The sequence below is a fragment of the Pantherophis guttatus genome, chromosome 15, assembly GCF_059756535.1.
Source record: "Pantherophis guttatus breed Tessera chromosome 15, ASM5975653v1, whole genome shotgun sequence".
Lineage (NCBI taxonomy): Eukaryota > Metazoa > Chordata > Lepidosauria > Squamata > Colubridae > Pantherophis > Pantherophis guttatus.
In genome coordinates this window covers 17,181,595-17,202,988 of record NC_142077.1, presented here as the reverse complement: position 1 = coordinate 17,202,988, position 21,394 = coordinate 17,181,595, and the positions used below count along the sequence as shown (strand labels likewise).

The 21,394-nt window shown below is 45.8% G+C and overlaps 1 protein-coding gene and 1 long non-coding RNA gene across 2 annotated transcripts in view; both read right to left on the bottom strand.

Annotated features, from left to right (window-relative positions):
- Positions 1–21,394, bottom strand: part of LOC148112010 (uncharacterized) — a 195,026-nt gene that overhangs the window by 15,510 nt on the left and 158,122 nt on the right. The window lies entirely within an intron of this gene.
- The window catches only part of LOC148112014 (vomeronasal type-2 receptor 26-like), a 94,622-nt gene continuing 92,387 nt past the window's right edge, over positions 19,160–21,394 (bottom strand). The window contains exon 7 of the mRNA XM_087879207.1: positions 19,160–20,126. Within this exon, the coding sequence (XP_087735333.1) occupies positions 19,216–20,126 (911 nt within the window). The 3' untranslated portion in view covers positions 19,160–19,215. The remainder of the gene's footprint in view (positions 20,127–21,394) is intronic.

Genomic DNA, 21,394 nt, shown 5'->3' with positions numbered 1-21,394 from the left:
AGGAGCTCAGTTAGAGAAAGGGCAGGAGTGAAAGTGGTGCTTAAATGAAAACTTCACAGCTCTCCAGCTTCCTCAGCCCCAGTTATTAAAGTATCTGAGGCCCAGTTTTCCCCCATGTTCTTACATTAATCTGATGTTTGGGGCTTCAGAGAGAAACCACCAGCAGAACCAACCCAATCTCAGCCTCTGAGGAGGATCTTGGGGTGGGTAAAAGGACTCCAGCTGCTGCCCTCAGAGCTGATTTGGGAATTTACACCATTTCTGCTTTGTCTAAATTCAGAAAATATGGGCATTGGCATAAAATTTAATCTATGTAAATTTACAGACTCTGAAAGTTGCGGCTGTTGGAACAGACAAAACTTCAATGAAAGACCAAACTTGGATTATGCAACTGACAAATCTTATTAGGCTTTGAGGTCTGCCTGTTTCTTGTATAATTGGAGAAAGAAGTTAAAAAATTTCCTCCAGAAAGAATCTGGGATAGAGAAGCAAAAAAAGATGCAGCAATTAAAAGATGCACCTCGAAAATTATAATAGGCCCTTTATTGGAATAGAATACTCCAGTTGGCATTTGCACGTGTTAATCTAATTGTGATAAATTGTAGGGGAGGGATACGTAATATGATTTACATTTTTATTATTTTTTAATTTGCTTATTATTTTCCATTATTATGATACAATCTTGCTAATATTTTGTCTTTAATATTTTAAACAATATCTGATTTACAAACTATTCTAATGCATTCAGGAGAACCAGGTTGGATTTATTAAAATCTAATATTTTGGACTTGATCTGATCCCAAATATAACACAGCATTCTTCATTGCTTTTTCAGATCAGTGATGACATTGTTTCAGAGGCTCTGAGTGATAAAAGGAAATTCCCCTTTTTCCACCAGATGTTCCCCAAAGAAGGATTCCACTACCCAGCAATTGTCCAGCTGCTCCTCCATTTCAGATGGACCCTGATTGGCCTCTTTGCTTCAGACACAGAGGAGGGAGAGAATTTCATGAGGATTTTTCCTCCTATGCTTGTCAGGAGTGGAATTTGTGTGGTTATATCACAACTGTTCTCAACAACTGGATATACAGCATACCTCAGGGAGGCCCTCTCTAAGTGGAGAAAAGTCAACGTCTTTGTCCACTTCATGGAATTTGAGTCCATTTGGGAGAGAATCCTTCCTTTCCATTTAACATTTATGCGTCTGCCAGGACCCATTGAAGGGAAAGTCTGGATCCTCACAAATTTTGTACCTTATCCAATGGACAAGCGTAGACTTCTCAAATACATCCATAGTATTTGGAACTTTGCTTATCTGGCAAAAGAAAGGCCAATGGATGACACCTTTGAACCCCATTTCTTTGTGGAAGAAAACTTTCAAGATCCTTATTTCCACTTTTCTGTTTCAAAGAATGTCTTTTCTGTCAAAGGCCGCAGAAGATGCACCCAGACAGCCCCACTGGAGACCCAGGAGAAAAGGAACAGGATCCGGATCCCCAATCAAGCCCCAATATACAGTATGATGAAGACTCTGGCCCAGGCCTTGAATGCCGCTTATTCCTCTAGATCGAGGAGGAGAAGGAAGGAGGGAGAAAAGACTTCGGGGTCTCCAAGGCTGCAGCCGTGGCAGGTATGGGGGTCCCGATATGGATCCATTAATCTGAGATCCTTTGGAGAAGGAATCCAGAGGAGAAGGAGGGGAACAAACTCAACAGATCTGTCCAATTCAATTGCTGAGGGAATAATGGTTCCAAAGAGTAGATAACATGGCATTTTAATATTACACACTGCTCATTTGAAAATGCTATATTCTTTCTTAAATGAATTCCTGTATTTGTGGGTTTGTGATGAGCATGGTGGAATTTCCCCTTTGTTCCGTCCCCATTGCAGGTGGGTCTGTGTGCAGCTCAACAGGCAGCTCAACCCCCCTCTTCTCCTCCAGTGAAAGGGAGCCTGGGGTGGATCTGGGTGTTTCATTGGGAGAAGAGGGCACGGAGAAACTGAGGAAATGCAAAGAGTGAGAATCAAATATAAATAGGAGATAGGCAGCATTAACTAAGAGCCAACAAAGAAGCAGCTGGAACCTCTCCAGCGATGCTCCGTGTGAGGGAGGGAGGCCTCCGGATGACCATGTGTCTCGGTCAAACCGGCTGCTTCCGTCTCCTCCAAAGGCTGAGAGAAAAGGGAGTCTGGCTTCAGACCATACAGTTAGGCTTATCTGCCCCCGGCCACTAGGTGGGGCTAGAGCAACAACTGCACAATAGATACATGTTGTGGCATGACAACCTTTATAAATTTGGAGGAGACCCTGAGACCATCTAGCCCAACCCCTCCTCTCTGCAGGAATCCCAGTTAAAGCTTCTCTGACTGATGGCTGCTAAGTCTTTGCACTCAGATAATCCATGAAGAGGAGACTGAACTTCTCTGCTTTACTGGCTCAGCTCTAAAACAGCTCATCCTTTTATCATATTTTTTTCTTTCATTCAACTAAATTCTCCTCTCTTGCAACTGAATTCATTTTTCCGTGTCTGACACTCTGGAATAATAGTGAGCAGATCTTACACTCGTGTGTAACCTGTGTCAGTGATTGGAAGAGGGCTGCATCCTCCCTTCTCCAACCGAGAGATTGTGTCAGTTGGAAAAGGGGCTCCCAGACTCCTCCTGATCTTCAGCTCTTCTCCTTGTTCTCTTTCCTCAAGGCTAAGAGCAGCTCCTTTGATCTCTTCCTTGGCTTATTTCTCCTTCCCTGAAGTTCACACGTAGATTTTGTACAAATTCTCCTCCAAGCGTGGTGCCTGCAAGGGGACCTGGTCCTTGAGTTGGGGTCTCCCCAAACCACACCATTCACTTCCTGAGATTCTTATGGCTGCATTTGCCTTCTTTCCATGAACATCTCCCTGCTGACTCAGATTCGGTTTCCAGTTAACTGCGATTTTGAGATCATTTTCACAAACATAAATATCAAGTTTGGTATCCCTCATCTTTCTTCCAGTCCACCATTAATGTTCTTATATGAGACTCTATTGTTAGTCAAGTCCTAGTTGCTAAAACTCAGATATTTTTCTATTGCTTTTTACTTACGCACCCTTCTCTGTGTGCTAATGACCATCCCCACCCTATTGGCCTTCCAAAAAGCGGTGAAGACCTGGCTTTTCTTGCAGGCCTGGGGCCGTTGATCTTGCTCTTGCGATCCGGCCATGAATGGTGTGAGTGAGTTTTAATGTTTGTAATTTTTAAATGTTTTTTATAATGATTTTAAATGCATTGTGAGCCACCCTGAATCTTCGGAGAGGGGTGGCATACAAATTAATTAATTAATTAAATAAATAAATAAATAAATAAATAAATGATAAATATTGTTTCTGGAAACTTGATATTATTTTATTCAAAAAGGTAAAATATAAGCTTCAAAAAATAAAACTATTACAAAGACAAAACAAAACTAGACAAAATATTTTTTTTTAAATTGTGCATTAAAAACAGACAAAAACATGCATATTGTCCCCCAGTTGAATACAATACAGCAATAATAGTTTCTCCCCCTTGCAAAATAGGCCCACAATTATAAACTACACATCTATTTGCAACTACTTGACTTGTCATCTATCCACTGTATATATAAAAAAAACGTAGTTAACCGGCTATCCAACAATAAAGTTAAATTTCAAAACTTTAAAATTGTCTGTTATCTGCTATTGTATTTAACTCACAGAAAATTTACAGGAGCTTCTTATCTACCACAGACCACCACAATCATTATCTCTGATCCATCCAGAATCTGTGCAGGGTTAAACATCTTTGTTTGATTCTTAATAATAATACATTTCCTTAAAATTTTAATTAGGATCTTTCCCAACAACTGCTTTCCATTCCCCAAAGTCACAGGACCTCCTGTACATTGAGAATCCTGCAGCTGCATAATGGGAGACAAAGAAACTCAGAAAGGATCCTGGCTAACTTTTCAGGCTGAGAAAAGAGTTGGTGGGAGATTTGTTCTTTCAGATCTGCAACATTTTGTTAATGTTGCATTACAATTAATTAGAATTAGCACATCTGGAGGTGTTTTCCATCAGGATGACCAGGGAGAAGATTAGCCTGACAACTTTCTTCTTGATCAACCCATGGTTTCTGGGAATCAACCTCTTTGTTTTCAAAGAATTTATGAATCATCTTTTTTCTTTCTCTGTTCATTTTATTTGTCATCTGCTCTAGAATGTTCCCTATAATTGATCAATTGTATCAGTTATATACTTTTTCTATATTTTGTCAGTAAATGATTGACAAATTTTTCTCAAACTTTCTTGTTCACTTATGAAGATGATGGCAGTATTTGTATCCTAACCTATAACCATATTTGGAGATCAGACGATTGTGGAAGAAAGATTCAATATGGTATAAGAAACAAAGTTTTCTGTTTTTCAAATTCCTGGATGTTCCCATTCTAGTTTCATCCTTTTCTGGAGAAGAGTGAGTTTCTCAATATTTCTGACAGAAATCTATACTTGGACCAAAATGGAGAGATAACAGCAAATCTGGCCATTCAGGCTTCCTTGGTTCTCCCCAAGGAGGACCCCAGAGATACGACTCTGGCGTATTTTGAAAGACAGAGATTTATCGTCAGCCAAGATGGTCTTTCACGGCTAAAGTTGCTCAATAAGGTGAGAGACATTTTGGTGTCTTTTCTCTGTTTTCCAAAGCCTGAGGTCCCATTTCAAGTGGGGAAAGCCTCGAGTCTCCAGGGTGGTTGGCCTCCCATGCCAGGTGGTGTCATCTAATGGAGGTTCTTCAAGAGACGGGACCTAAGTGAAGTGGCTTTGCCATGTTTTATGGAAACCTTTCAAGATCTTACTGATCAGAGGTTTCTTTCTTCATCAGTTTTATTCAGTGGTGGGTTCCTCCCGGTTCGGTTGAGCCGGTAGCGGTGATGATATGATGTCACTGAACTGGTTCTCTTTGTCCAGGAGCTGGGCTCTCCCTCCCCCTCCCCCCACGTGTGGCAGAGTGGATTGCCGCACCGCAGCTGGGCAGATTGCTAAGGGGCTTGCGCGGAGCATAAGTTTGGCGCACATGCGAGCAAAGCTTCTCCAAGCCACTACTTGAAGAATCTAACTCTAATTCTAATTCCCCATACTTCTGCTCACCGCTGCTGGCAAAGGGAAGGCTGGGGGGTACGTGTGGGTGGGGGTGGGAGAGCTGGTGGAGGGGTGATACCAGCAGCGGGTGGTGGACCGATGCACACAGGGAGTGAGGGGAGCGCGTGGGAGATCTTAGCTGCAGTTTACTCGTGAGCAGCATTGACTGGGAGAGGCAGGGAGAAAGGCCAATGAGGCTCCTAAGGGGGGGTCGAGCCTCCCCGCCCACAACATCTTCCCCTGAGGGCATCGCTGGCAGCCACTCCCTGCGCCTCCCGTCCTGGGCTTTTCCTGCTGCTGCTCGGCCTCCTCGATGCACGGAGGCAGGAGGCTGCGGTTTCTTTCGCTGCCTGCGAGCTGCTAGCTGCCTCTAATCTGCAGTTTACTCGTGAGCAAGTTTACTCCTGAGCACGGTGCTCACGAGTAAACTGCAGATTCCAGGAAGCCGGCCGATCGCTGGTTTACTTGCTCTGCTGCTCGCCTGGCAGAGCGCAGACTGTCCGCTGCAGGTCGTCTCTCAGCCGTTGTGTGCAGGGAGAAACCTTGCAAAGGAAAGGAAAACTTCTCCTGAGTGCGAGAAGTGAATTGCCTCACACTCCCTGCACACAATGGCCGAGAGATGAGCCAGAGCTGCCACTCTCTGGTAAAATGCGCCTCTCGCAGTGGGGCGCAATTTGGGGTGGCAGGTGGGGCAGGAGATGGGGGGGAGCTCGGCAAGCTTTGCTGTGCTCCCCTCTCCCTGCCGGCCAGTGCCGTTGCATGCAGCCGCTGCGCTGGGACTGATAGGGGCAGCATGCATTCAATGACTATAGTCCACAGCATAAATATGTGCGTGTTTATTTGTACATCAGGTTGCATAAATCCATCTTAATACGCTATTCCTGGTATGTGATGTTTTGTATACATACAGAGAAAGAAGCACTCTTGGGATCTTTGACTTTTAGGCTGGCTGTCAAACATCAGCCATAATAGCAATGACTGTTTTGAACAATAGGCAGGTTGCATTACACGAATGGCTATTTTATATGTGAAATTATGACTGAAATATTTCTGCACCTCTTTTGGTTCACACTTCAGGAAGTTTCTCCTTAGTTTTAGGTTGCTTCTCTCTTTCTTCAGTCTCCATCCTTTGCTTCTTGTTTTGCCTTCTGGGGCTTTGGAAAATACATTCTTTCTGGCAGCCCCTTAAAAGCCTGTTGCCTATCACACTCTTGGGCAAAGCATGGGAGCCATTTCCTCCTTTCAGTGGTCCATGAAAGTGCATCTATAGTATGTAGATAATAAAGTTGAAAAATGGAGACAGAACTAGAGATATGTTGAGGCTGGGTGTGACAAGGAATGGCTGGGAGGGGAGGGGCCATGCCAGGCACCGCTTGATGTGAGTGACATTCAGTTGGCCACGCCTACCCAGTCACATGACCATCAAGCCATGCCCACAAAATAAGCCACGCCCACAGAACCGGTAGTAAAAATATTTAGAACCCTACCTGGTTTTATTCTACATTAAAAGATCTAATGGAATAAAAGTTTCCTCAATCTTTTACAGTAAACTTTGTTCTCAGTTTTAAGATGGATATATCATCATATTTAAATCTTTTTTCAATTCCATCCCTCTTGACTTTATTAAATAGAAAAGTCCTTTATTGCAGTGTTAAATTCCAAAAGCAAAAGGGAGGAACTAAATGAAGAATCTGCCAGTTAATATACCTCCTGCATCTGCTTAGAAGTAGTCACAGATTTCATACTTACTTCAGGGAAGACCAGAGGCTACTTGTCTCCATCCATTTCTCTCCCCATTTTCCATGGACGGAGAGTCCTAACACCTTTTCTTTGGCATTCCTTGTTTTTCCGCTCAGTCCCTGCCTCAGTCCAAATGTGTGGAAAGTTGCCATCCTGGTTTTGTCAAGAGGGCTCGAGAAGGAGAGCCAGTTTGCTGCTACGACTGCCTTCCTTGTCCGGAGGGGACCTTCTCCACTCAGGAAGGTGGGTCACACTGAGGAAAATGGGAGGTTTTGTGGAACTGGATCCACCCAGAACATTTCATGAAAGTGCAAGTTAAAAGACACATTTAATCTCATCTGTATTTTTTTATTTTTAACCTCCACAATTTCTTATCTAAATGGAAGTAAATCAAAAAGACTTGGAAGGAGGGCCTGGGAAAGAGGTGGGAGGAGGGGGTGGCAGACTGGGCAAGCTTTACTAACAGCAGAGAAAATATCTCTCCTGCTTTTTAGTTTGGATATGTGCTGCTAAGTTAACCTTTCTAGGAACATCTGAGATCTTTGAAACTAGATGAATTGTTTGAGGTCCACCTTCTAGAAAGACCTTGCAACTCATCGTTTATTGGCCTCCCTTGAGGATCACTGAGAAGGTGTCACTGGGCCATAATCTGGTGCTGTGGATAGTAATGGGGGGAACTCATTACACAAATAGTCTGCCAGTCATGTACATCAATCAATCAATCAATCAGAATAGAGTAGAAGGAACTTTGGAGGTCTTCTAGTCCAGCCCCTTGATCAAGCAGGAGACTCTAGACCATTTCAGACAAGTGACTGTCCAGTCTCTTCTTAAAAACCTCCAATGTTGAAGCACCGAAAACTTCTGGAGGCCAGCTGTTCCACTGGCTAATTGCTCTCACTGATAGGAAGTTTCTCCTTAATTCCAGGTTGCTTCCAGATGTTACAAGATACTGTAGGAATCCTCCAAGTCCAGGATATTAACTGCCATGTGGCAGGACTCAAGATGTTTGCCTAAAACGATTATATGATTCATTATTAACCTCTAATAATGTAGATTCCTATGAAGATTCTACACATTACATAGGAAATAATTAACATCCTGGATCCTCCCTCAACTTCATATACCTAGCTACATTTTTAAAGAAAAAAAATATCCTTCTTATGCTCTTTCTAATGAAATAGCTAAGAAATACTTCTTGGAAAAAGACTGTGGTATCAGCTGTTTCCAAAGAAGGTTTTTCTTGCAAGAGAAAAGGACAGAATATTAAAGACATATTGCTTTTTTGCTTTCTCAGATACGGAAAAATGCACCAAGTGTCCAGATGATAAATACCCAAATGAGGACCGAGTTCAGTGTATCCCCAAAGTCATAACCTTCCTATCTTATGAAGAATATCTGGGCATCATCCTAGTCTCTTTTGCCCTACTCTTGTTCCTAAACTCAGGCCTTGTTTTAATCATCTTCATTACATACAGAGAAACTCCCCTTGTCAAAGCCAACAACCGAGACCTCTCCTACATCCTCCTGGTCTCCCTCCTGCTTTGCTTCTTCTCTCCTTTTCTGTTCATTGGTCAACCAGGGAAAGCCACCTGCCTTCTCCGACAGACAGTCTTCAGCATCATCTTCTCAGTTGCCGTTTCTTCTCTCTTGGCCAAAACCATCACGGTGGTGCTGGCCTTCCTGGCCACAAAACCAGGAAACCAAGTGAAGAGATGGTTGGGGAAGAGCTTGGCCAACTCCATCATCCTTTCTTGTTCTGCTGTCCAAATTCTCATCTGCTCCATCTGGCTGGGAGTTTCTCCCCCCTTCCCTGACTCTGATCTCCACTCCCAGCCTGGAGAGATCATCCTGCAATGCAACGAAGGGGCCGTTGTCATGTTCTACGTCACCCTCAGCTACATGGGCTTCCTGGCTGCCATCTGCTTCACGGTGGCTTTCCTGGCCAGGAATCTGCCTGGGGCCTTCAACGAAGCCAAGCTGATCACCTTCAGCATGCTGGTCTTCTGCAGTGTCTGGGTGACTTTTGTGCCCACCTACCTGAGCACCAAAGGGAAATCCATGGTGGCTGTGCAGGTCTTCTCCATCCTGGCCTCCAGTGCTGGTCTGCTGGGCTGCATCTTCATCCCCAAGTGCTACATTATCCTTCTGAGGCCGGACCTCAACACAAAGGAGCAGCTCACAGCCAGAACAAATGTGAAAACATGAGATATAACACAAATGTGATATTGAAAGAATTGTTAAAAGTTTCTTTTATTTGAAAGGAGATATTCTTTCCATTTAGATAATAGGCAGGAATCAAAGAAAATCGTATGTATGTGTTTCAAATTTGGAAATTATTGAATTGTTCAGAAGAAATGTGTAAATGTGAGACTGAGGAATTTCAACTTTTAACATTTTCCACACTCTAAACGTAGAAAATGATCCAAGCTCTTCTCCATGCATGAGTGGGCCAACTATTTTTCTTGAAATAAGTAAAGGGTGTGTGGAAGATTGTGAGGAGACAAATTTCTTGGAGGAATGGGAGCATGTTAGCAAGACAGAAAGATAGAAGGAATGTATGGAGCAACGTTGATTCCTTTATTTCTCAGTACATTTCACCCAAACTGCTGTGGCAACGCAACTGAGATGTTTCTTTTTGTTTATACAATAACTCTTTCTTGAGGGTAGCAACAATACAAGGCTGGGGAGGTAACTTGAGTGTTGCTAATTCTGAATATTCATGCTCACATCATCTATTAAATGAAATATGCATATGTGTGATTGTCCTTTTCTCCTCCTTTCCTGGAATGTATAAATATCAGTACATCCTTCTGTCTGAACTCCCAGAATTCCCAGCAGAGCTTTGATTGCATCATCGTGGATGCTTGTGACCTATGGGCCACCCAGCCCTGGGCCTTCTTGGAATTGTAGTCGACGCACCTGCCGGATGATGGAAGGGAGAAGGGGGCTCCTGGAGGCCATCCGCTCGTGTGCCATTTGCAGACTGGATTCAGGCAAAACATGAGGACGTAAACCCAAAGGAACCAAATTGTGGGCTTCCTATGCTGTTTAATCCAGTGTTTGTCAACTCTGGCAGCTGAAATTTATTAATTATTAGTTTTAAATTTCTTGAATTAAGCTGGAGTAGAAAGAAGAAAAGAAGATAAGTATAGAAAAAAGACCATTGCACCACAAGACAAACACACAAGAGTTCACAAATCCTTCATCTATGCAAGATGTAAAGGTTTTTGCAAGAGTTTCAGGAAAGGATACCCATAGTTATAACAGCCAAAGCCCACTTGACATCTTTAAGTAACTGTTCAGAAGCTGCAAGTAAGAGCAGGATTTCCTTGAGGAATCAGCCCACAAATTTCTCCTTCCAAGGTTGGAGATCAAAAGGCAGAGAGGCCATTTCTGTGCTAGACTTGAGATGCCCTTCAAGAGGAGAGGGGCCTGGGCAGTTCCTGGGAGCTACCGGTCCAGGTGAAAGTCCAAGGACCTGCTCACTAATGTTGAGCTCCGCTGTTATTTTAGGTCTCCCGGGGCTGCAGCAGCAGACACAACATCAAAGGTTCGGTCTCTGGTCTACAAACGGAGCAGCACCAGTGTTGGCAAACACATCTGGGTCTTTCTCGGAGGAAGGTGGACTTGTTGCCAAGCATGAATTCACATCTGGAGGCCATCAGATTTGGGCAGGCTGTTCTAAATCATTATCAACCACTAACAGAGACTTAACAGCAATGAATGAACAGGCCCCTGTCCAGCAATTAAAGGTCGGTTCTGTCCTATTTTTTTAGATGTGATCACTGCAACCTCAAAGTGATGGTGCATTTCTTTAAGACACAAGAATTGTTCCTTTATCTGAGGAAAGTATTCACTACATGAGGAACAGTCAACTCTATCATATGCCTTTTTAGTATCCTTCTTGGTAAATTGAATTGCATCAAATCAAATCAAGTTTATTACAATCAAAGACCAGAGATCAGAACAAATTAAAACACTCAAGGAATATCCAGTTAAAAATCCTAGAATGAAATAATAAACAACAGATAAACTCTATATTAAAACCACAATTTGGCATCCAATGTCAGTTACACATGGCCTAACCATATTATAATATCACTCCTTAAACTGTGAGGCCCACAGTCATTAAATACAGAGGAGGAGTAATGCAAAAAGGGTTGCTGCCTTAGTTGTGTGAAATAGCTATGGTGGATTATTCCGTGTTTCCCATGAATCCCCAGCGCTGCTGCAGAGAATCTAACCACCTTTGCTGTAACCATAGTCTGTTCCTCCTTAAGCAGCCACTGGAGCTGAGCAGCGTCAGAATGGCCAGGATGCCTATTGGTTATTGGTTTAAAATATCTCCATAGAAAGAGCATCATGTCCAACTGTCTGTCCAGGAGAGGGTGGAGGATTGGGGGAGGGAGGGAGGGAGGTGGGGTGGGGGACTTGCTACCTCGTGTGCCAGGTGAGTCTGGCCAGAGCCGGATCTGGGAGCCAGAACTGAGCAGCTGAACGAGCTGAGCAGCTGGGAGCAGGGCAGCCGCAGGAGAGGAAGAGAGAGGAGAGCAGCCAGAAGCTGGAGGGGAGCCCAGGGGTCTCCAGGAGAGGCCGAGGGGGAGCAAAGACCCCCAGAGGCCGCAAGGCTAAGGGAGCAGGGGGGCAGAATGGGAGGACAGGGCTGGGTGGAAGGTCTCGGAGGCAGACAGAAGCTCCTGCTGCTCCAGAGCCTCTCAGGAGGAAGCAAGAGAAGGAGGAGGCCATGCCTAACATCTACCTGCACTTTTGCTCCCCCACATCCTCATGCAGACACCCCATACCACCCCATAGATGGCCTCTCCCACCGGTCAGACCAGCACATCCACACCACACCAGACCCAACTCTCAGCCCATAAAGAAACTGGCAAACGTCCCATTCAGCCCCTCTGGCTCTGAGCCTCTGGGGAGCCCCCCAAACATACTTCATCAAGCCCAGGGAACTCAACCAACAGGAACAGTCCAAGAGGGTTGGAAGGGACCTTGGAGGTCCTCTGGTCCAAGCAATGCTCCAGCAGGCTGAGAGTTGAGTCTTTAGGAGAGCTGACTTCAACAAGCTAAGAGAGATCTAACACAATGAAATTCAAAGCAGAGAAAAGTAAAAGTCTGACACTTGGGTAAGAAAAACCGAAAGTACACATATAGACTGGGTGAAACCAGGCTTAATAGCAGTAACTGTGAGAGGGATCTTGGAGTCTTAGTTGACAACCAGTTAAATATGAGCCAGCAGCAAAAAAAAAAAAAAAAAAAAGCCAATGCAATCCTAAATTGCATTAACAGAAGGATACAATCAAGATCAAGAGAGGTACTAATACCACCCTATAAAGCCTTAGTAAGACCACACCTAGAATCCTGCATCCAGTTTTGGTCACCACACTATAAAAAAGGATGTTGAGACTCTAGAAAAAGTGCAGAGAAGAGCAACCAAGAGGATTAGGGGACTGGAGGCTAAAACATACAATGAACGGTTGCAGGAACTGGGCATGGCTGGTCTAGTGAAGAGAAGGACCAGGGGAGACAGGATAGCAGTCTTCCAATATTTGAGGGGCTGCCACAGAGAGGAGGGGGTGAAGCTGTTTTCCAAAGCACCCAAAGGCCGGACAAGGAATAATGGATGGAACCTGAACAAGGAGAGATTCAACCTGGAAATAAGGAGAAATTTTCTGACAGTGAGAGCAATCAATCCACGGAACAGAAGTTGCCTTCAGAAGTTTGTTTGTTTGTTTGTTTGTTTGTTTGTTTGTTTGTTTGTTTATTTATTTATTTATTTATTATTCAAATTTCTATACCGCCCTTCTCCTTTCGGACTCAGGGCGGTGAACAGCCAAAATAAAACATTTATACATAAAGTACGATTAAAAATAGATTTAAAATAATTTAAAATAAATAAAAAGAAGTTGTGGAAGCGTCATCACTGGAAGCTTTCAAGAAGAGACTGGACTGCCACCTGCCGGAAATGATGCAGGGTCTCCAGCTTGGGGGGAAGGGGGTTGGACCAGATGACCTCCAAGGTCCCTTCCAACTCCGTTAATCTGTTTCTAGTTTCTGGAGAGACTGGGAAGGATTCCACATGTGAATGACCTGAACAGTGAATGCAGAAATGCTTAATTCCTTCTTTGAATCTCTTTTTAGGAAAATAGAAAACAAAACAAAATATGAAAAGGACACCGAGAGAGATAGAATCGGGATACAATTCCAAATAGGCACAAAATTCCTAAGGTGGCTGACCGACCGGACCCAGTGAGTGGTCCTTCATGGAGCTACATCTACATGGGGGGGGGGGAAGCATTCGGTGGGGTTCCTCAAGGTTCTGCCTTGGGCCCAGGACTCTTCCACCTCTTCCTCAATGACCTATGTGAGGGGACAGAAAGGAAAGTCATCAGGTTTGCAGGTGGCACCGAGCTTGTGGGAATTATTAGAACATCAGCTCAATTATCCAGAAGGATCTTGACAGACTTGAACGTTGGACCCCACCTAGCAAGATGCATTCACTGGTGAGAAAAGCCAGGATCTGCAGGATCCTTAGCAGGAATCCCCAATGCCTAGCTACAGAACGGGCGGCACCTGGCTCAGCAGTGGTCCCTGTGGAAGGATCTCCTGGCAAAGCACTTGAGGATCTGCCAGAACTCTGCTGCAGCTGAGAAAAGAGGCCAAGGCAGCCTTAGGCAGCAATAAAAGAGGGGTAGATCCAAGATGGAGAGAAGTTCTGGTACCGCTTTATGTCTCACTGGTCAGACCACCCTCGGAATACTTTGTCCAATTCTGGTCACCCCAGAAAAGAAAAAGTTGTGGAGATTCTGAAGAAAAGAGGAACAAAGATGATTTAAGGTCTGGAGTCTAAATCACTTGATGAACGGTTGAGGGAGTTTGCTATGTCTGGCTGAGACAAGGTGGGAAGGATTGGGCAGCCACGATAGAATCTTCCGGCACTTTTAGGGGCTCTGACAGAGAAGAGGGGAGGGGCTTCATCTCCAGAGCACTGGAGGGAAGGACAAGAGGAAACAGGTGGGAGTTTGTTAAAGAGAGACCCAATCTGGAAGTCAGGAGACATTTTTCATACAGTAGGAAGAATCTAGCAATGGAATCGGTTGCCTCCCAAAGGAGTGATGGCTCCATCTCTGGAAGTTTCTAGAGTGGACAAGAGAACCGGATGGTATAAAGTTCCTGCCTTGAGCAGAGGGTTGGACTAGAAGACCTCCAAAGTCCCTTCCAGCCCTATCAATCTATCTCCTATGTTCTACCATCCCCAAGACGACTTCTCCACCCACTGGCCACTGACCAGCTCTAGTTGGCCTTGGTGGCCCCCGGCTTCCCCCTCCTGTTGCTCCTCTCTTGTAGCCTCTGGAGCAGCAGGAGTTTCTGCCTGCCCCCGAGACCCTCAACCCAGCCCTGTCTTCCAGCTCTGCCACCAGCTCCACCAGCCTTGCGGCCTCCGGGGGTCTCTGCTGCCTCTGGGCATCTCCTGCAGACCCCTCAGCTCCCAGTTCGGCTTCTAGCTGTTCTCCTCTCTCCTCCTCTCCTGCGGCTGCCCTGCTCCCAGCTGCTCGGCTCCTTCGGGTGCTCAGTTCTGGCTCCCAGATCCAGCTCTGGCCAGACTCTCTGCTCTCCCCACAGCAGAGCCCTCACCCTCATCACTGCTGCCCCTCGGCCTCAGCTGGCACTCCGAAGGTTGGATCTGAGCCTGGGGACTCACCGTTACCAACCTCACCTCACCACTTCCGCGGCCATCACCCCCACCCTCCTTCTTGGCTCAGAGCCCTGGGATTCCTCCGTGCTCTCAGGCCCTGATGCTGGGTGGCTGGGAGACTTTCAGCTCAGCTGACAGTCCTGCAGTGACTGGCAAGGTGGGGTTAAGGGGGGGGGGCTTCCCCTGGTAAGGGTGGGGCTCACATGACTCCCCTGGCACACTGGGTGGCAAGTCAAGGGAAGGGAGGGGAAGAGTCTTTTTTCTTTCTCAAATGGGTAAAAGGCCCCCATTCCTCCATTCCAGCTATGGGGAGAGAGTGTCAGCAAAGTTCTGCCCTGTGCTGGTCACTCAGGAGTGCCAACATCATTTCTGAAGAAGCCCACTTGGCTGGTGACCTCTCTGTGGAGATCTTCTCTGACTTTCTCCAAACGCCTGTTCTGAAGCTCTGATTCTTGGATGGCCATTCTGACCTGGTTCATCCTTCTCTGTTGTCCTCCAGAGTTTTCTGCTGGTCTTCCATTGTGGTCTGGTAAACAGAGGTCTGCTGCTGATGCCGATTGTTGAGGTGCTTCTTCTCATTTCCCCTCACATTCTGAAGAGGGGTGACTTTCTGCCTCAGTTGGATGGAGGGGCTTTTCTCCATAAAGTAACCTTGGTGCACCTCAGCCAGTTCATGCTGAAGACTCTAGAGGTGCTTCTTAAGTTCTTAAAAAGGTTCCAGACCTCTTTGAGGAGTTTCTCAGAGGTTCTAAGGCAGCCTTCTCAAGTCTGAGGAAGACCACTTGACTAGTAATCTCAGACATTTCTTTCTGGAGTTCTTCAGTGTGTTTCACCAAAGACTTGTTCTCCTGATCTAACTGGGGGATCATCATGTTGGCATGGTCCAACCTTCCTTTGTTCTCCAGCAGAGTTTTCTGCAGGTCTTCTGTTGTGGTCTGAAGTTGATCCACAGTCTTCTTGAGACAACTGTGCTGCTCTTCCATCCGTTGTTTCTCTTTCTTGAATTCCTGGATCTGAAAGTCAAAGAAATCTCTCAGGTGGTTAATCTGGAGATGGAGGCCATCACTGCTCTCTGAGAGATTCCCCAAGGATCTTCCCTCAAGGACCTTTTCTTCCCTGGTGCTGACCTGTTTGAAAAATGGAGAGACATGGTCACTTCCTCTCTCAGTTCAGGGGACATTTTGCTAACCGGCCTTAAGTCCACAGATGCCTTCAAGGGTCCCAGTTTGAGAAACACTGAGACAATCCATCACAACTGGTCTCCCTTCAAACTGCCCTGACTTCCCATTTGATTCTGGCTCCAATTCGAGGCATCTCATCTATCGAAACTCTCCAAAGGAGTCAGAATCAGCGATCGATCAATTCGGCCATCTCTGGCACTGCTAGGGGGCTTCTGGTCACAGGGAAAGGGGGAGGTGACCATTCGGATTAGGAAAGAGCCCCCCCTCCAAGGATTTACCAGTCCCATCCAAGGCACGAAAGCCTGGAGGGTCACCTTGGGCCAGTCCCTCCCTCTCAGCCGTAGCCTACCTCACAAGGTTGTTGTGAGGGCGAAGGCGTCTTCAGTATGTTCATGCCTTGAGCTATTGAGAGAAACAATAAAGGTGGATAAAAAATAAAAATATATCAATAACTCAATCACCAGGCTGAGTCTGTTTGGGAAATAACTACATCTGGCCAACGGAATCCCTTTTTAGGTTAATTTCCCCAGGTCAGTTTCCAGCTTTGGGGTCTCAATGCCTCTCCAACTGGGACATCCCGAAGCCAATTTTTTCCCTAGTTCATATCGCTGCCCCCCAGCCGCCCGGCCCCAGCCCCTTTCCCGAGACAAGGACCTTCGACATGGTGGATGAGGAGTTTGGTGACAGGTACGGAGGCTGCAGACACGGCAGGTATCAGCACGTCTGTCGTGTTTGGTTGAACCCCATTTCACTCATCTCCCCCCCCCTTAATTCTGCCTTAAAGGGGAGGGTCTCTCCCTCCTGAGGAGCCCAGGCGAGGGAGGCCCTGCGATGCCCCCAGTGCTGCCATCCAATCCAGCCACTTTCCAGGGATGCTGAGCAGAGCCTCCATGATGTGGTCCAGACTCCCCAAGGATGCTGGCGGTTGCCATGGTGAGCTCCAGCCAATGAGCTCAGGAGGAGCCTCTGACATCACAAGCCAAGGCTCTGAATAGCCACCAGCCAGCTGCCTTCCCCTGGGGGCGGGGCTTATTCATGGATGAGCCAATCCTGAAGGGGCTTCGAGCCCCCAATTCGCTTCAGCCAGAGCGGCTCCTTCTGAAGGGGGAACCGTCGGTCGCCTGGGGAGGTCGGGGAGCCCCGGATTCTGCCCCTTCTGTGGGGGTGGAGTCCAGATTGGGAATCTTGTCCCTTGGATCTGGAATCTGGTTTTAGAGATCCAGAGGATCCAGGTTTTCCTCTTCATGCCCAGATGATGAAGGGGAGGTGAAAGGGAAATAGGCCTAAAAGATCAGATGTGATTCATTTGAAAAGGCCTTGTGAGAAGGTGCCTAAAGAAACAGTGGATCCAATTTTGTACAGTCCCAAACGGTCCCTACAGGAAGTCCTCGATTTATATCCATTCATTTTGCGACAGTTCCAAGTTCCACGGCCATTAAAAAAAAGCCATCTATGATGGGTCCTCGCACTTATGACTAGCGCAGCATCCCCTTGGACACATAGTCACGATTTGGGTGCCTGCCAATCAACACGGATTTATGACCAGTAAAGTCAGTGGGTGAAACGGCGTCTGTTTCATGACTGCAGGATTCAGTTTCAATTTCAGTTTCAGTTTATTTAGATTTATATACCACCCTACTCCCGAAGGACTCAGGGCGGTGAACAGCCAAGATAAAACACATACAATATAAAATTTAAAAAACAATTTAAAATGTATTAAATAAATTTGGCCCATTCGCTTAAAAATGGTGGCAATAAACATTGTAAAATTCAGAAAAACTTCATTTAGCGACCACATAGCTTGGAGCCCCCAATTCGCTTCAGCCAGAGCGGCTCCTTCTGAAGGGGGAACCGTCGGTCGCCTGGGGAGGTCGGGGAGCCCCGGATTCTGCCCCTTCTGTGGGGGTGGAGCCCAGATTGGGAATGTTGTCCCTTGGATCTGGAATCTGGTATTAGAGATCCAGGGGATCCAGGTTTTCCTCTTCATGCCCAGATGATGAAGGGGAGGTGAAAGGGAAATAGGCATAAAAGATCAGATGTGATTCATTTGAAAAGGCCTTGTGAGAAGGTGCCTAAAGAAACATGGGATCCAATTTTGTACAGTCCCAAACAGTCCCTACAGGAAGTCCTCGATTTATAGCCATTCATTTTGCGACAGTTCCAAGTTCCACGGCCATTAAAAAAAAGCCGTCTATGATGGGTCCTCGCACTTACGACTAATGCAACTTTCCCTTGGACACATAGTCGCTATTTGGGTGCCTGGCAATCAACACAGACAAGTAAAGTCAGTGGGCGAAACGCCGTTTGTTTCGTGACTGCAGGATTCACTCAACAACCCTAGTGATTCGCTTAACAACTGTGGCAATAAACATGGTAAAATTCAGAGAAACTTCATCTAGCCACCGCCTAGCTTAGCAATGGCATTTCTGGTCCCAATTCTGGTCGTAAGTGGAGGACTACCTGTAGGATGCAGCAGCAGGCTGATTTGGAAAAGCTTAAGCAGGGCTGGGAGACCACCAGGAAATGCCAGGGGTAGGTTGAGGAGAAGGCAGTGGCCAACCTATCTTGCTATCAAGAAAATTAGGTGGGGGGCCTTTAATGACTTTGAGCCAATCAGTAGGTGACTCTGAGTTCTAGTCCCACCTTAGGCATCAAAGGCGGCTGGGGGCTTTGAGCCAATCACCAGGAGCCCCCAATTTCAATTCCCAGGGCCCAGCTAGGACTTCAGGGCCAGACTCTATGCTGCCCCCTACAGGCAGTGAGTCTTAGCTGAACCTTGGCAAGAGGGAGGGGCTGTGATGGGGGGAGGGGCTCTCTGTGTCCAGGAGTTTCTCTCCTTTGCTCTCGGATGGGGCTGCTCTACCCCAGAAAGACCCGGGGGGGGGAACTTGGGGTTTCCTGCTGGAAGACGAGGCAGCAGTGGTGACCAGCAGGGTCTTTGCCCAAAATCCGCCCTGCCTTAACATTGATATTGGTTGAGGTATCAGGCTAGGAAGCAAGAGATCCTGAGTTCAAGTCCTGCCTTAGCCCTGAAAGCCTGTTTGCTGACCTCGGGACAGACACTCTCTTTCAGACAAGCCCACCTCACAGGGTGATTGTTGTGGGGAAAAGAGGAAGAGGAAGAAGAGTTGGACATGTTCAAATTTGTCTCCTCACAATCTTCCACACACCCTTTATTTTTTCAAGAAAAATAGTTGGCCCCCTCATGCATGGAGAAGAGCTTGGACCATTTTCTATGTTTGGACTGTGGAAAATGTTAAAAGTTGAAATTCCTCAGTTTCACTTTTACACATTTCTTCTGGCTGTAAGCTGCTCCTTTGTGAAGATTACAATAATTCCCAAATTTGAAACATATACATATGATTTTCTTTGACTCCTGCATACGATCTAAATGGAAAGAATATCTCCTTTCAAATAAAATAAATAAATTCTTCCAATATCATAATGGTGTTACGTCTCATGTTTTTACATTTGTTCTGCCTGTGAGCTGCTCCTTTGTGTTGAGGTCTGGCCTCAGAAGGATAATGTAGCACTTGGGGATGAAGATGCAGCCCAGCAGACCAGCACTGGAGGCCAGGATGGAGAAGACCTGCACAGCCACCATGGATTTCCCTTTGGTGCTCAGGTAGGCGGGCACAAAAGTCACCCAGACACTGCAGAAGACCAGCATGCTGAAGGTGATCAGCTTGGCTTCGTTAAAGGCCCCAGGCAGGTTTCTGGCCAGGAAAGCCACCGTGAAGCAGATGGCAGCCAGGAAGCCCATGTAGCTGAGGGTGACGTAGAACATGACAACGGCCCCTTCGTTGCATTGCAGGATGATCTCTCCAGGCTGGGAGTGGAGGTCAGAGTCAGGGAAGGGGGGAGAAACTCCCATCCAGGTGGAGCAGATGAGAATTTGGACTGCAGAACAACAAAGGATGATGGAGTTGGCCAAGCTCTTCCCCAACCATCTCTTCACTTGGTTTCCTGGTTTTGTGGCCAGGAAAGCCAGCACCACCGTGATGGTTTTGGCCAAGAGAGAAGAAACGGCAACTGAGAAGGTGATGCTAAAAACTGTCTGTCGGAGAAGGCAGGTGGCTTTCCTTGGTTGACCAATGAAGAGAGAAGGAGACAAGAAGCAAAGCAGGAGGGAGACCAGGAGGATGTAGGAGAGGTCCCGGTTGTTGGCTTTGACAAGGGGAGTTTCTCTGTATTTAATGAAGATGATTAAAACAAGGCCTGAGTTTAGAAACAAGAGTAGGGCAAAAGAAACCAGGATGATGCCCAGATGTTCTTCATAAGACAGGAAGGTTATAATTTTGGGGATACATTGGACTCTGTCCTCATTTGGATATTTATCATCTGGACACTTGGTGCATTTTTGTGTATCTGAGAAAGCCAAAAAGCAATATTTCTTTAATATACTAGTTTTTTTACATGTCAAGAAATAACTTTTTTGGACAAAGCCTGATTCCAGGAATATTTTCCAAGATGTGTTGTTTAACCATTCTACAGAAAAAAAATGATAATATAATTTTCTAATACTTTTATAGGTAAGGAATATGAAATCAAAGGATTTCTAGTGCATTTTGAATAAACAAAAAAAGAGTTGAGCTTCAATGCATGTTTTAATTTGCACTTTCATCAAAATGCTCTGGATAAATCCATTTCCACCAGGCCTTTTCTGCATCTGAGAAACCAAAAAACAATTTTCTTTAATAGTCTGTCCTTTTATCTTACAAGAAATACCTTATTTGGATCGGTATATGAAGTTGAGGGAAGTCCCAGGATGTTAATTATTTCTGGTGTAATGAGTAGAATCTTCATAGGAACCTACCTTATTGCAGGTTAATAATGAATCATATAATCTTTTAGGCAAACATCCTGAGTCCTCGCAGTGAGAGCAATTAGCCAGTGGAACAGCTGGCCTCCAGAACTTGTGGGTGCTTCAACATTGGAGGTTGTTAAGAAGTGACTGGACGGTCACTTGTCTGAAATGGTCTAGGGTCTCCTGCTTGATCAGGGAGCTGGACTAGAAGACCTCCAAAGTCCCTTCCAGCTCTTTTCTGATTGATTGATTGATTGATTGATTGATGATCTCCATGACTTGCAAAATATTTGTGTAATGAGTTCCCCCCATAACTATCCACAGCACCAGATTATGGACCAGTGACACCTTCTCAGTGATTCTCAAGGGGAGGCCAATAAATGATGAGTTGCAAGATTTTTCAGAAGGTGGACCTGAAACAATTCATCTAGTTTCAGGTCCACCTTCTCAGATCTCAGATGTTCTCAGATCTCAGATGTTCCTAGAAAGGTAAACTTAGCAGCACATATCCAAACTAAAAAGCAGAAGAGATATTTCCTCTGCTGTTAGTAAAGCTTGCCCAGTCTGCCACCCCCTCCTCCCATCTCTTCCCAGCCCCTCCTTCCAAGTCTTTTTGATTTACTTCCTTTTAGATGAGAAATTGTGCAGATTAAAAATAAAAAAACCAGGTGAGCTTCAATCTGTTTTTTAATTTGAATCCAGTTCCACAAAGCCTCCCATTTTCCTCAGTGTGACCCACTTTCCTGAGTGGAGAAGGTCCCCTCCGGACAAGGAACGCAGTCGTAGCAGCAAACTGGCTCTCCTTCTCGAGCCCTCTTGACAAATCCAG